The sequence below is a fragment of the Accipiter gentilis genome, chromosome 2 (genome assembly GCF_929443795.1).
Source record: "Accipiter gentilis chromosome 2, bAccGen1.1, whole genome shotgun sequence".
Lineage (NCBI taxonomy): Eukaryota > Metazoa > Chordata > Aves > Accipitriformes > Accipitridae > Astur > Astur gentilis.
Window position 1 is genome coordinate 15,383,394 of NC_064881.1, and position 13,222 is coordinate 15,396,615.

The window sequence follows — 13,222 nt, forward strand, 5'->3', positions numbered from 1 at the left end:
CAACTGGATTTGTCAAAGAGACTACTTGATGTTTCTTGTACAGAGCCTGAAATTGAGTCTTTTGCTATGAAGCAGCAGCATTCTTCTGTAAGAGATAAGCAGTTTACATTACATCACCTGCTGAAGATTAAGCATTTTATATGCATTTGCTTAATGATGGCCTGTGACATTGGAAAACAGTAAATGATCTATGGAAAATCTTCAAGTAACCGCTTGTACTTTCTGAAAGAATTCTAAACATTCATTAAACATAAAACTGAGAATAAGCCACTTGGGCAGCAGTTTTTTCCCCATGGACAGTGTTTCCAAGCACTTGAGATCACAAATACTGAAACACCGTCAGAAGTTCACTGATATTTAAAACCTGTACACCCAGGCAAAAAGTTTCTGAATTTTCAAAACTTCTGTAAATGATGATAAAGATACAGGTTAATTTTTCAACGCCTGGCACATTCGACTCACTTTATGGATTAAGAATCTTCAAGAAGTTAGAGAAGAGTGTGCTTCAGCTGCTAAAAAAATAATTGATTTTTGTCAGGCTTTCTTTTATTGATTGGCAGCTTAACATTTATCAGCTCAAACAGCTTACAGCTTCCATTTTGTGAAGTGATATTTTAGAGGTCAAGCTAATACACCAGGTGGTTTTGTTTGCATTTCTAAAACTGATCTTTGCTGGGCCATCATAATCTGCTTTTACCTGCTTTAAGGACTCAGAACATATACATAGTGAAAAGTAATTATGCAAAGCTCTTCTCCCAGCCTTTATCCATAATTTCTTAATAATAATCTTTTTTAAAAAAACAGCAAGTGCCCTGATGACATCTCTTTTGTTTTTAGTCAAAGAATTTTAACTATAATATTGCTGTTTCCTTCTCTCACTGCATCAGCAGCAGCCTTGAAATATGAACATGACCATCTAGTTAAGCATCTCTAAACAGGACCATCAAGTCAAGCAATTTTTTTTTTAATCACCCCAAGAAACAAACATAACAGTATTCCAGAAATGAAAGATTTTATTTATAAGAGGTGTTTGTACTGACCACATGCCAAATTCTTACATTTTAAATGTGTTGGCAACATTTAGCAAGCTGTTTCCCTATGCAAGTTTACCATTTTTCTGTGCCATTGGCTGTGAACTAGCCAAGCACAAATACTGAAATGGGGAATAATAATAAAAACTTAAAGAAAAAAAAAAAAGAAAAAAACCCCTTGAGAGCAGAGAACGCTGTCACACCAATGCCACGGACATCACAATGTATTCCCATAGTTGTGATAACAAAGTGTTACCTCGCAATATTTGATACACACTAACCCACATGGCAAACACATATTTCTACACAACAAAGAGTTGCAGAAATAGATGAGAGTGAATATGTGTGTGCTGCTTGACAAATGGCATTTCTTTCAGTTGACAATTGTTAAAAGCACTTGATAACATTGTGCAATCTCTGGCATTGTTGTACACAGAAAGCGTCAGCTGTTTCCTATGACTATATCTTTATAATTCCATTTTCATTAAACTGAATTGTCTGTCAACTTCTGATTTCACAAGTCATTTTCATATTGCAGCTAAAAATTTTCTAGACCAATACCAAGGAATTACATGCAAAGTCAAAAGACAGGTGCCTCATCAGCTGTCAATAATGCTCCAGCAAGTCTGCATTTTAAGGGTAAAGAAGTTATGGAGAGCAAAAGAGCAGATCACGAAGGCAGGTTTCTTACTGCTAACTAGTATTAACAGAGACTGGCAGGATGTAGTTCACCCATTAATTTTCAGGTATGGCCAGAATAAAGGCAGTTAACAGAGGAAAACAAGAGGACTCCTGAAACTGGAATCTGCGCTGATGGCCCCTTTGGTCAGGACAGGGTCAGGACTGACAGGACAGATTTTTGGAGTGGGATTCAAAGGTCAAATCAGTGTCACGGCAGTGCTCACAGACTGGCATGTATGGAAACAGGTGTATTTTGTGGGCATACGGCTGACAATTTTGCATACATTTTTTACAATTGCCTTGGAGTTGAGAATGGGAAACATGGAAACATAAATCTGAATTAATTATTTGAAGTATCAGTATAGCTCAATTCTCATTTATCTCCAGGGAGGAGGGGGGTTTTTTTGCATTTAAATGGTATCCGTTCAACTTCAGTGTATTTTACTTGAGCATGACCTAAAGACCTAAATCTGTTGCTAATTCAGATGAATTTTCCTGTTTGTACTTCATAGATAAGCTGTTAGAAAATCTTTAGTACATTAGTATGTTTGCCACCTTCACTGCTCCAAGTGGAAGTGAGATGATGTTTACTAAAATGCACAGACATACATACTGTGCAGGTTACAATGCAGCCAGTACCCATTAGGGTATATTTAAGGCCCGATCAGACAAGCTGTGGTTGTGGATGAAGATGATGTCAGTGAAGAGAAGTTACTGCTTGTATTTTAAACCCAGATCTGTTCAGAGAGGCAGGTTTCTTCACTAAACTGAGGAGATGGTAATCCGGATGGGGGACAGAGGGGAGAAAAGAGAGCAGGGTGCTTGGCTGGAGACAATCTTTCATCTGAACCTTCGGCAGCTGGAACAGTCTGTGGTTCTACTTAAAAAAATAGCTATAATTTATAGTTAATATTTTAAATAAATATGGTGGAAGTCTGTTTTAGATTGTCTCCAGTACCATGGGGTAAAACTGCCTCTGTTGCCTGTTAAAAAGATTAATTCTTAAGTGACATTCTAATCAAGTAACAATGAAATTGCTTTTCAGGCTATAAGTCCATGGAGACATAGGATATGCACTGTGTTTTGTACAGTACCTGGTACGACAGTTCTTCTGCCAGACAGAAGCCCCTGTGCACAATTACAAAATAAATGATACATTTGCAATTTCCTCTCTCGCCTTTAACGGCCTACGTTCATGTTAAAATTACTGGGGTGAGGGGGAAGGCAAGTTATTTATCTCATTTTCCTTATAACAATTGCAAACATCTTTTATTTCCCTTGCTTTACATTAAATAACACAAAGTTAGAAGTTTTCACACTTTTTCCCTCCCTGTCTCCTAGGAAACCGATCTCATGACCTTTAACATCTCAATGCACCGCTCTTGGTGGCGGGAACACGGGCCCGGCTGCATACGAAGGGTGGTGCGTCCTTCTGCCCCTGGCGTCCTAGAGGACTACTCCTACGTCTCCGTGACAGGCTGCATAATTGATTTCCAGTACCTGGAGGTCATTCACAGCGCTATCCAAATACTCCTCTCCGTAAGTTCCCGTTTCTTTTTGTATTCGGATTCCAGCAGTCCTTTCGCATGCAGCCTGCTGCTCTTGGGTGTCTCTGTCCTGAAAGGGGTATGTAGTAGTTGATGGATAGCAGTGCAGATTTTTAATTGTATTTTCAATTAAAGAATGATATTCATGTTATTGAAATGAGCACTGCTCTTTTCTTTCCTTATATCTCGTGAAGCACTGTACAGGCATAGTCCCATTCTGGCCTTTGCTGGGACAGGTGAAAATTAACTTGAGTTCTTGGCTCGCGTTCATTGAGACTTCTACAGCAAAGGAGAGCAGCCTTGTCCAAAATCAGTTTGCCTAAACCTTTCTGAATTTCACAATCAATGACAGTATTTATTCAGCCCTGAATGTAAATATATTTTACATGATACATGGCCAGGTTTCTTCCCAAAGTGAGATATGGATGTAACACTTGAAAAAGGCGAGAGAAATATTAGGAATTAAAGTACTCATTTATATTTAACCATGTTATTTGTTCTTTTCTGGAACTCTGTGTTATCAGAATATTCTACCTCCGTGATCCACATTTTGCAGTTGCAATACCAGTCAAAACCTGCAAATACAAGAAGTCGTTATAAAAAGTCTGCAGTGCAGGGAAGCGCTGGGGCTGGATGAGTTGCTTTGGGAGCAACAGCCCAGTCTTGGCCACAGCCTTTCCTAAATCTGATGGCTGCTTCTGCTTAAAACATTGGCATGAGCTGCGTGTGATGTCCTAGAAGTGGTAGCTCGTTCTCTACATAGCTGTGTGTAGTACATTGCAACTGGCCCGCCCCAAGTGGGTGCACATAGGTCTGATACACCCCAGATGTCTGGACCTATTCTATGCTCATGGCTCGTGGTCCTAACCATGGCCACCAGTACTTGTCAGACAGTGGGAAAAGAGATGTGGTCTGCAGTCCACACCTACTAGTCAGGTGAGCTACCTGGTCTGAGCAACAAGAAAGGCTGGTAAAAATTTTAATTTTTACATTTTTCAAGGTAAGGACAGTTCTCTTTTGAAAGAAAAAAATCAGTATATATGGTTACATCTATCATCCTGTCCAACTGTCTAGAATGAAGTAGTCTAAAAGTTCAAGATAATTTCTCTGCATTACTAAATGCCTTTTGTAAGATGTCAAGTGCTTTTTCCTTGCCACTACTTTTAATCAAAATTTGATAAACTTGTATCTTACAGCAGTGATTAATGGACTTCCACTTGACAATCCAGGTCTGAACTAGTGCACTTGGTTAGCACACCAGTGACATCACACGCACCTACACAAGCCATGTGTCTGCTCCTGGCCTATCAGCTTCTCAGGTACCAGTGACATCACAAGCACCTGCAGAAGCTGTCTCCTGACTGTCATTCAGTCAGGCAGAAAAGACCAAAGTCTTTTTTGAGTCAGGATCTTTTCCAGTGAAGACAAAATTACTTCTTTTGAGGCCCAGTTCTGTGTATGTCAACATACCTTATAATTTTTCTGTGAAAGCAGGCCTTGCAGAAGAATTTTGCACAATATGTCTACAAAGCTTAACTGAATGCACCTTCCTTACTCTTGTGGCTTCTTCTGTGAGTTCTTCATCTGCAACAAATTCCCCTTGCAATGCAGTGTTGTTCACTCTGCTTCAGTGAGCCTGTACAAGGGAAACTCAGCTGTGGTTGGTTTAATAGAAAAAAAACCATAAATATTTCCAACACTTCCTCACTTCTATAAGACAAAATGTATCATGTTAGAAATTTTTCTAGAATTTTTGTGCTTAGAAACAAATTTAGTGTTCAGTGGAAATACAGCTGGTTGTTGAAATCAGGAACTGTTTTCTTCTCGGCTTATCAGTGCAGTACAGTTCTGGTCAAAATTTACCAAATGACAGGAACACAAATATTAATATTAGGATAATAGAATAAAAAAATTAATAAGTACAAACTAAAAGAAATATGAAAATGGAAAAGTATAAAAATGATGTAATAATTATAAAGCATAAGATGTCACAGGCCCTCCCTTTCTTGTGGAGTGATTGATTGCCTGGAACAATCATAAATAAATTCTGGATGCAATTCATTGCAAGTTCAAAATATGCCAGGAACTTACAAGGCTTGACTGTGAATTAAATAGTTGCCAGTTTCAGATACTGCTTTTGACTGATATACACAATGTTGAAATTAAAATCCCATATGCAAAGTAAGGTTTTCCTCCAGTCTTATTATCTTGCTATCCCATCTGTGACGCATTATGGTTAGTGTACCATGAGTCTGTACTTCAGTTTCCATTCTGAACTGTAATTTAGGCTTGTTTAATTTACTGTCACACAGGACAGAAGCCACCACTTAGATTATCAGACTTGTTGCAGGTTCCTCCCATTTTCTGAATACTGTTGACCTGAGGAAGTTCCCATCTGTTTCAGATGCATCACTGCTTTCCTAATTGGGGTACCAATTTCAATTGTTAGTTAAAAGGTCATTTAGGTTGTCTTTTTACAGTACTGAAGAATTGTAGATCAGAAGAGCCTTCTTTTTTTCTTTTCCTAGTAACTAGTCCTAAAAGTAGCCTATTCCTTTTTGGACCTTACAACCTACTTAATTTTCATAACATTTTTATGTAGCAGTAGTAGCGTAACAAACCATTTTACAGTGTAACAAAAACTTTATTGGCATAACAAATCATTTCATCATACTAACCTTTGTCCAAACGACTGGGAAGGTGAGCGCTTCCATTTGGTACGGAGTTAGAGCCTCTGTAAGAAGAAATCCCTCCAGGGGTAAATATTAGATACCTGTCGAGATATATAACTCACTAGCAGCAGTTCTCCATTTTTGAAAGGTGACTTTTTATTGAAAACTTTTTTTTTTTAACTGGTATAAAAATTTTTATATGCACAGAATGCTGCAGCTGTGACTACATTAGAACCTGCTTCAGGGAATAGGCTCGACATTCATTTATTTAATTCTAACATAGTAAGGCTTTTTTTGTATTTGCTTTATAGCTGTTTCTAAAAAAAAAAAGTATCTTTTATTGGTGAAACAGTAACTTTGTATCTCATCCTGATTCTGGGTGCCTATTGAAGTCATTGGGAGCTGAAGGTGTTAGGCATTTCTTTACATTGGGGGAAAATCAAGAGAAATATGAGAGAGTGGGATGCAATTAATGGTAAAGAAGAAATATATTAAAATTATGTGTTTAAACTCTACATTTCTTTGATATGTAGGTAATAGTACATATTATTTTGATGAATAAATCCTTCCACATAACACCTTTAATTTTAAAATGCAAGGCAGATCACCTTTATTGAAACCTGAATTTTTGGAGAACAAATGGATATTACAGTCAAAATGGTGACAGTTTAGCAACTTTGAGAAAGGCCCTTCATACAGTCTTTTTTGTTATTTGAAAATAGATAATGCACGCTGAGACTGTTAAATGCCAGGTAGACATGTTGATGCTGAAAAATGGAGGACATATTGAAGAAAAGGACTGGTTTACTTAGCAGAGGTCCATCTGTTGCCTCTCGTAAGTGTCAACTGATATAACCTGTGGGTGACTGCTGGGCCTACGGATGAGGAACACTCACAGAAAAAACACCCCTGGAGAGTCACCTGGTTTTCACTACAGTGTAAAGCCAGGCAAAGATGTGATATAGAGAGATTAAGAGTACTGAACCTTTTCCATAGTGGACTTAAAAGCAGTGAACATACCTGCCTAAGGCAAAGTCAGGCACTAATCAATGGGGAATAACTGAACAGTAACGCTACCAAGCACAAAACATAGCCAGAAAAATATATTACTTTCTACAGAATATAATGAAGTTGTAATATCACAAGTATAAGAAAAAACACTCCTGGCAGCCAAACTGGGGGTTAGATACTGTGGTCACTGTGAGTCTGAACAATTCTCCCACAGGATGGACAGACTATATCTATACACATAAATAAAGCATGCCAAGGAAACTGGGTACTGAGGCCAACTGGCTCAGAATAGCTCACGTCTCCACTAACGGTCTCAGTCTCCAAAACAGGCTGGTGCATTCAAGCCACCCACTAGGTATAATCCCTGGGATTGTTCTCCTGACCAAAACTGTGCCTGGGAACTTTGTGGGGAGAGTGCTGTCTGGAGCAGGCCAAACTCATGTCCATGTAGCACCATGAGTGACAGTTTGCCAGTGCCAGGAACACTCCCAGGCATGCAGTAATTCCCTCCTATTGATGCAGCTGTAGCAGGCAAATGTCCAGCCACAATTCATTCTTCAGAGTGGACTGAGGCAGGAGCTGGCAGGAATGGCCTATCTAGCTAGAAGTCAGTGATTTACACCAATATTTTATTTTTTAAATCTTTACAAGAGAAACCTATCCCCTACCTTTTTCACGTCGTAGAGAAAGATATGTTTTCATATGATATCTAGCAGTTACAGTGACGTTTATGATAATACACAATGTCAGGCAAGTAATATTGGACTAATCTCATGAATTGTTATTAATATTCCCTTTTGAGGTTAGCTAATTCCACCAGTGATGAAACTAGAGATAGTGGTGGATTTCCGTTCGGGGACATTCCATCCTTTTAAGCTCTTCTATCATCCTCACACAGGAATATGTCAGCACCAGCCTTGCATTAAACAACATACATTTGTCTCATATCTGTTGTTTTGCCACCTTCTCCCCAGATGCAGAATGAGGCATGGAGCTGAGGCTTTGTCTGGATAAGGATTGAGTTTCTGTGCAGTTTCTGAATGTTGTTTCATTCTTGAACATGTGCTCTCTTGATGTGCAGACGAAAAAGAAGTTGAAAACAGCTCAAACTTGGGGTACAGATCTGCAAGGCTTGAGATGTTCTTTATTTATTGTGGCAATTCATTTAATTTATATTTGGCCTCATTCTGGCCCCCAAGAAAGGTCTGTCTTTTGTGTAAATGGTGAAGTTATTATCAGAAGTAGTGGGGCTGCTGACCAAAGTTTTAGTCTGAAACTTTCTATGGTGCTCTAGAGACCATTGGGGCCAAAACCGTTAAGAGAGTTTGAAGATGAAGAAGTTGGTCTTCCTTCAGTATCGGTTGCCTTGGTCTGGAGCATGAGTTCACTCTGCTACCGGAATGCATCTGGTATAGGTACAGCTGTGTGACAGTGTGGAGGCAGCTTGCACCGTTATATAGTAGTTGGAGGTGGACGACTTCATATTTGGGTATATCTAACTGTGAGTCTGTATGCAAGAGATGACAAAACCACACGTAAATGGTCGCTGTTTTCCAGGATTTGAGTTAGACAACAAAAGCATATAAAACATAACCTCTAAAATACATGTCCTGTGAAGATGTCCTCTCAGTGCACCTTTCAGTTCCTGAATCTATAAATAGTGTATACTTTCCATGTATACCGTGTGCAGATGGTTACTGAATATCTCCAAGGAGGGAGACTCCACAATCTCTCCGGGCAACCTATGCCAGTCCTCTGTCACTGTCACAGTAAAAAAGTGTTTCCTGATATTCAGAGGGAAACTTCTGTACTTCAGTTTGTGACCATTGCCCCTAGTCCTGTCACTGGGCAGCACTGAAAAGAGCCTGGCTCCGTCCTTTTTGTAACCTCCCTTCAGGTATTGGTAAGATCATCCTTGAGCTTTCTCTTCTCCAGGCTGAACAGTCCCAGCTCTCTCAGCCTTTCATCATGTGAGAGATGCTCCAGTCCCTTAATCATCCCTGTGGCCCTGCCCTGGACTCTCTCCAGTATTTCCATGTCTTTCTTGTACTGGGAAGCCCAGCAGTGGACACAACACTCCAGGTGTGGTCTCACCAGCCCTGAGCAGAGGGACAAGATCACCACCCTTGACCTGCCGGCAATACTTTGTCTAATGCAGCCCAAGGTATCATTTGCATTCTTTGTGGCAAGGGCACATTGCTGGCTCATGTTCAACCTGGTGTCAACCAGGACCCTCAGGTATTCTCTGTGAAGCTGCTTTCCAGCTGGGTGGCCCCAGCATTTATCAGTGCATGGAGTTGTTCTTCCCCAGGTGCAGGACTTTGCATTTCCCCTTGTTGAACTTCAAGATGCATGTTATGCTAAAAAAAAAAAAAAAAAAAAAAGTTAATATTTCTAGCTCTTACCTCATTTTCTGTAAAAATAGTACTTACCTGTCTTGTTATCTTACCAAATGTTTCATAATTATTGATGTAAATTGATGCTGAACACTTTTAAAAATCTAATCATTAATATTCTTGGACGTCATCCTTACATTTGCAGGTTCTCCTCTTTTAATTAACCAGGTAGGATGATTTCAAATATTTTGAATTTTTGTTGGTATTATGACGTCTCATAATAATGCAATCATGCCTGTTACAAAGATCATTAGTTCCTCTTATTTTTGAGGAATTAATTCCTCTCACTTTTTCCTCACAAGTCTCTCGATGTGTGTTCTTCTCCCCAGAACACAGAGCAGCACTTCCATAAGGAAGTGAAAAACAATGTGATCTGGTTACATTATTTCTGGATATCTGTCACCAGTCAGTGCCTCATACTGACCCCATGCAATTGCCTCACTGTCATGGTTTAACCCCAGCCAGCTACTAAGCCCCACGCAGCCGCTTGCTCACTCCCCTCACAGTGGGATGGGGGAGAGAATCAGAAGGGTAAAAGTGAGAAAACTCGTGGGTTGAGATAAAGACAGTTTAATAGGGAAAGCAAAAGACACGCATGCAAGCAAAGCAAAACAAGGAATTCATTCATCACTTCCCACCGGCAGGCAGGTGTTCAGCCATCTCCAGGAAAGCAGGGCTCCTCACGCTTAACGGTGACTTGGGAAGACAAACGCCATCACTCTGAATGTCCCCCCCTTTGCTCCTTCTTCCCCCAGCTATATATGCTGAGCATGACGTCATATGGTCTGGCATATCCCTTGGGTCAGCTGGGGTCAGCTGTCCCGGCTGTGTCCCCTCCCAACTCCTTGTGCCCCCCCAGCCTCCTCGCTGGTGGGGTGGGGTGAGAAGCAGAAAAGGCCTTGACGCTGTGTCAGCACTGCTCAGCAGCAACAAAACCATCCCTGAATTATCAACGCTGTTTTCAGCACAAATCCAAAACAGAGCCCCGTACTAGCTACTATGAAGAAAATTAACTCTATCCCAGCCAAAACCAGCACACTCACTTTGTGAACTATTTCTGCCCTGCTGCCTTCAAAGAATCTGCCAAATGTTGATTATTTAATATGAAAATAAATTATGACATTTGCTAGACTTAAATGCTTTTTTTCATCAGAGAAAAGTAGAATTTAATTAACAACTGTATTTAGCACAACAGGTATTAAAATAAGGTTATGAGTCCTGTGTAAATAATTAATCAAGGGAAACATTGTGACTATTGAGCTACAGAGAGACTAAGATCAGGGGCAATGCCAGAGTGACTTAATGAAGTTCAGATCATTGACCAAGCTTTTACTACTGAGTCATAAGCTTGAATACTTTTGGGGTTAATTTGGACGGCTTTTCCTCTATCCCTGATGTTAAGATTGCCTTCCCAATGCCATTTGAAAAGCTCTAGGAGTTGCTCCATAAAAGGTTTCAGAGCAGCTTTTGCCCCTTCCTTCAGGCAGCCAGAGATGCAGTTTGGTTCGTATTCATTTAAAATGGACAAAAGGGTTACTGATATCAATATATAAAGTGGTTTCTCAAGGGCACTGCTGTAGACCCTTTTTCCCATTAGCTATGGCCCTGTTATTTTTCTGATTGGACAGATAAGCATGCTAGGAAGCATATCATGTATGTTGCTCTCCAAAGAATATCCCTGTAGGGGCTGACACCAGTGCTCAGCCAGGTTCCTTGCTCTCTTTCGATTTCCTCAAGTGACGTGTGATTGATTAAGAAAGCTGGTTGGTATCAGCATGTGATAGAAAAACATGAGGTAATTTAGTGTTAAGGGCTAGAGGAATGGTACATGAATAAAGTACAGTCGTCCTGGAGGTATTACATCTTTTCTTGAATTTTTGCTTGCAAAATTTTCACCTTTTTTTTTAGGAAATAGTTAACATATCTCCTTTTCCACAATAAACAATTACATACGTGGCATGGAAAATTAACTTTGTGTTGTCTGCAAAGCTGAAGTTCAACATTACTCCAAAGAAGGTATGAAAGATATATCTATTCTTCATCATCGTCATAGTCAGGAACACGTGTCTCTTAGCCATGTGAATAGTGAGTTAAGGTGGGCTGTTGGCTTCTCAAAGATTCATTAGTAAGTTTAAAGTCATCACCAGATTATTAATATTCAGAAAAATGTTTTCAGCCTGAACAATGTTACAGAGGAGCTGTCAGTCTCTGGAACACACTGCATAGAAGACAATTTGTGCAAATGTCTTTTGATGTTTCCCCTAATTCTTTGTAGTAGTTGTGTTATTGTGTTTTTATGGCAATCTATGCCTTGTGCAGTTCCTCCGGTGTTTATAGTATTAGATCAGGGATACATACAGCCCTTTGCCAATAACAAGCCTTCAGTGTTAAAAAAATATAACCAAGAGAAACAAAATTAGTGAGAGACTGTATCTGCACCTACGTTCTAGAAATGACCTTGTCCTTTCTCGTTAGGTTTAGTTAGACCCCATTATGCATGGTAGTGTGTAGGTAGTAAAATACACAGGTATATTTCTCTAATTACCAGTCTAGGTCAATAAAGCCACTACATGAGACTGAATCAAGAAAAATCTGTTTTTTCCATGTCAGTTGTCTTTTCTGGGGGCACCTTCTTTTTCAAGCAGCTCATTTAAAAGTAACTGAAACCACTGATATTATAGTTATTTGCATGTTCATTTATTCATTAACTGTTATGATATGGATTTGTGAAAAGGAGTTAGGCAACTTCTGCAGCGGAGCTGGCTAAAGGTGAGGGGATAGGGGACAGAGACTTAAGCACTGACAATATAGTAGCGCCTTCACTTTGTCAACTAATCAATATGAGAACTAAATTGTTCTAGACATTTTGAAGTACTTGATATAGATTTGTTTTCCATTTTACATGAAAATTACTATGGCATTTATCAATATTGTACAAAATTTTTATGAAATTGTATGCAGGTATTATGAAATACTTTCATTTACATGAAAAAAATTTAGACTAAAAATAAAAGTTGATTGCTTTTTTTTTTATTTAGTTCATTAATATTTCAATAAAAATGATGCAGAAAGAGTGGAGATAAATGGAAGATTTGAAAAATATCCTTTTTTTTCCCTTTCAACTTTTGCCCAAAATTACATCCCCTATGGCAGAAGCAGTGTAATAGACTATATGTCTGCAACTTAGTTACTGTAATTCTCAGTTAGATACTTTCATTCAGACCCATTTCCAGAATTTTCAAGTTAACCTGAACTGACACTGAACAGGGAACTGCAGCGGTCTGGTGCACAGTAAACTTGGTGGTCGCTGATTCAAATACAAGGCAGCATCCCTGCAAATAAACAGGAGAGGTGGTGGAACGGTAAAGACACGTTAAAGCCTACAAGTTTAGAGCTGAGCAGAATGCTGAATGTTGCACTAGTAATTCAGAAATTATAAGAGAATGTGGAAAGTGTAACAAGGATTAGCAATTTAACCATTTTTTTAGAGAGCAAGGAAATACAGCATTTTTCACTTAGAAAAATTGAAGCACTATTTCCTTTGTACATTAGGGATATTTTTATTGACTCTATTGTCTGAAGCTGTTAACTGTTTGATGGGCTACTGAGACACCAAAGATCCTGGAAATTCAGAAAGCCAGAGCACAGTGCTCCCAAGGACATTTGTCCTCATGCCTCTCGGGACACTCCTGAGCTTTCAGCAGCCTCTGTGGCAATCAGTCTGTGATAGTTTCCTCAGAAAGTGGAATCAGATTCATACCTTTCTGCCTAGCTGCAATTCAGTGCAAACAGCTCTGCTCCATCTCCAGCAGTGTGCTGCATCAGGTCTGCTCTGTTTGCAAAGCTGATCAACCAACCAAGGAAATTAACTCCTTCTCTAGGCT

General features: G+C 39.4%; 1 protein-coding gene across 2 annotated transcripts in view; it reads left to right on the forward strand.

Moving 5' to 3' along the window:
- NKAIN3 (sodium/potassium transporting ATPase interacting 3) overlaps nt 1-13,222 on the forward strand; it is a 381,873-nt gene that overhangs the window by 287,940 nt on the left and 80,711 nt on the right. For both annotated transcript variants that reach the window (XM_049818905.1, XM_049818912.1), the window contains exon 4: nt 3,054-3,251. In XM_049818905.1, the coding sequence (XP_049674862.1) occupies nt 3,054-3,251 (198 nt within the window). The remainder of the gene's footprint in view (nt 1-3,053; nt 3,252-13,222) is intronic.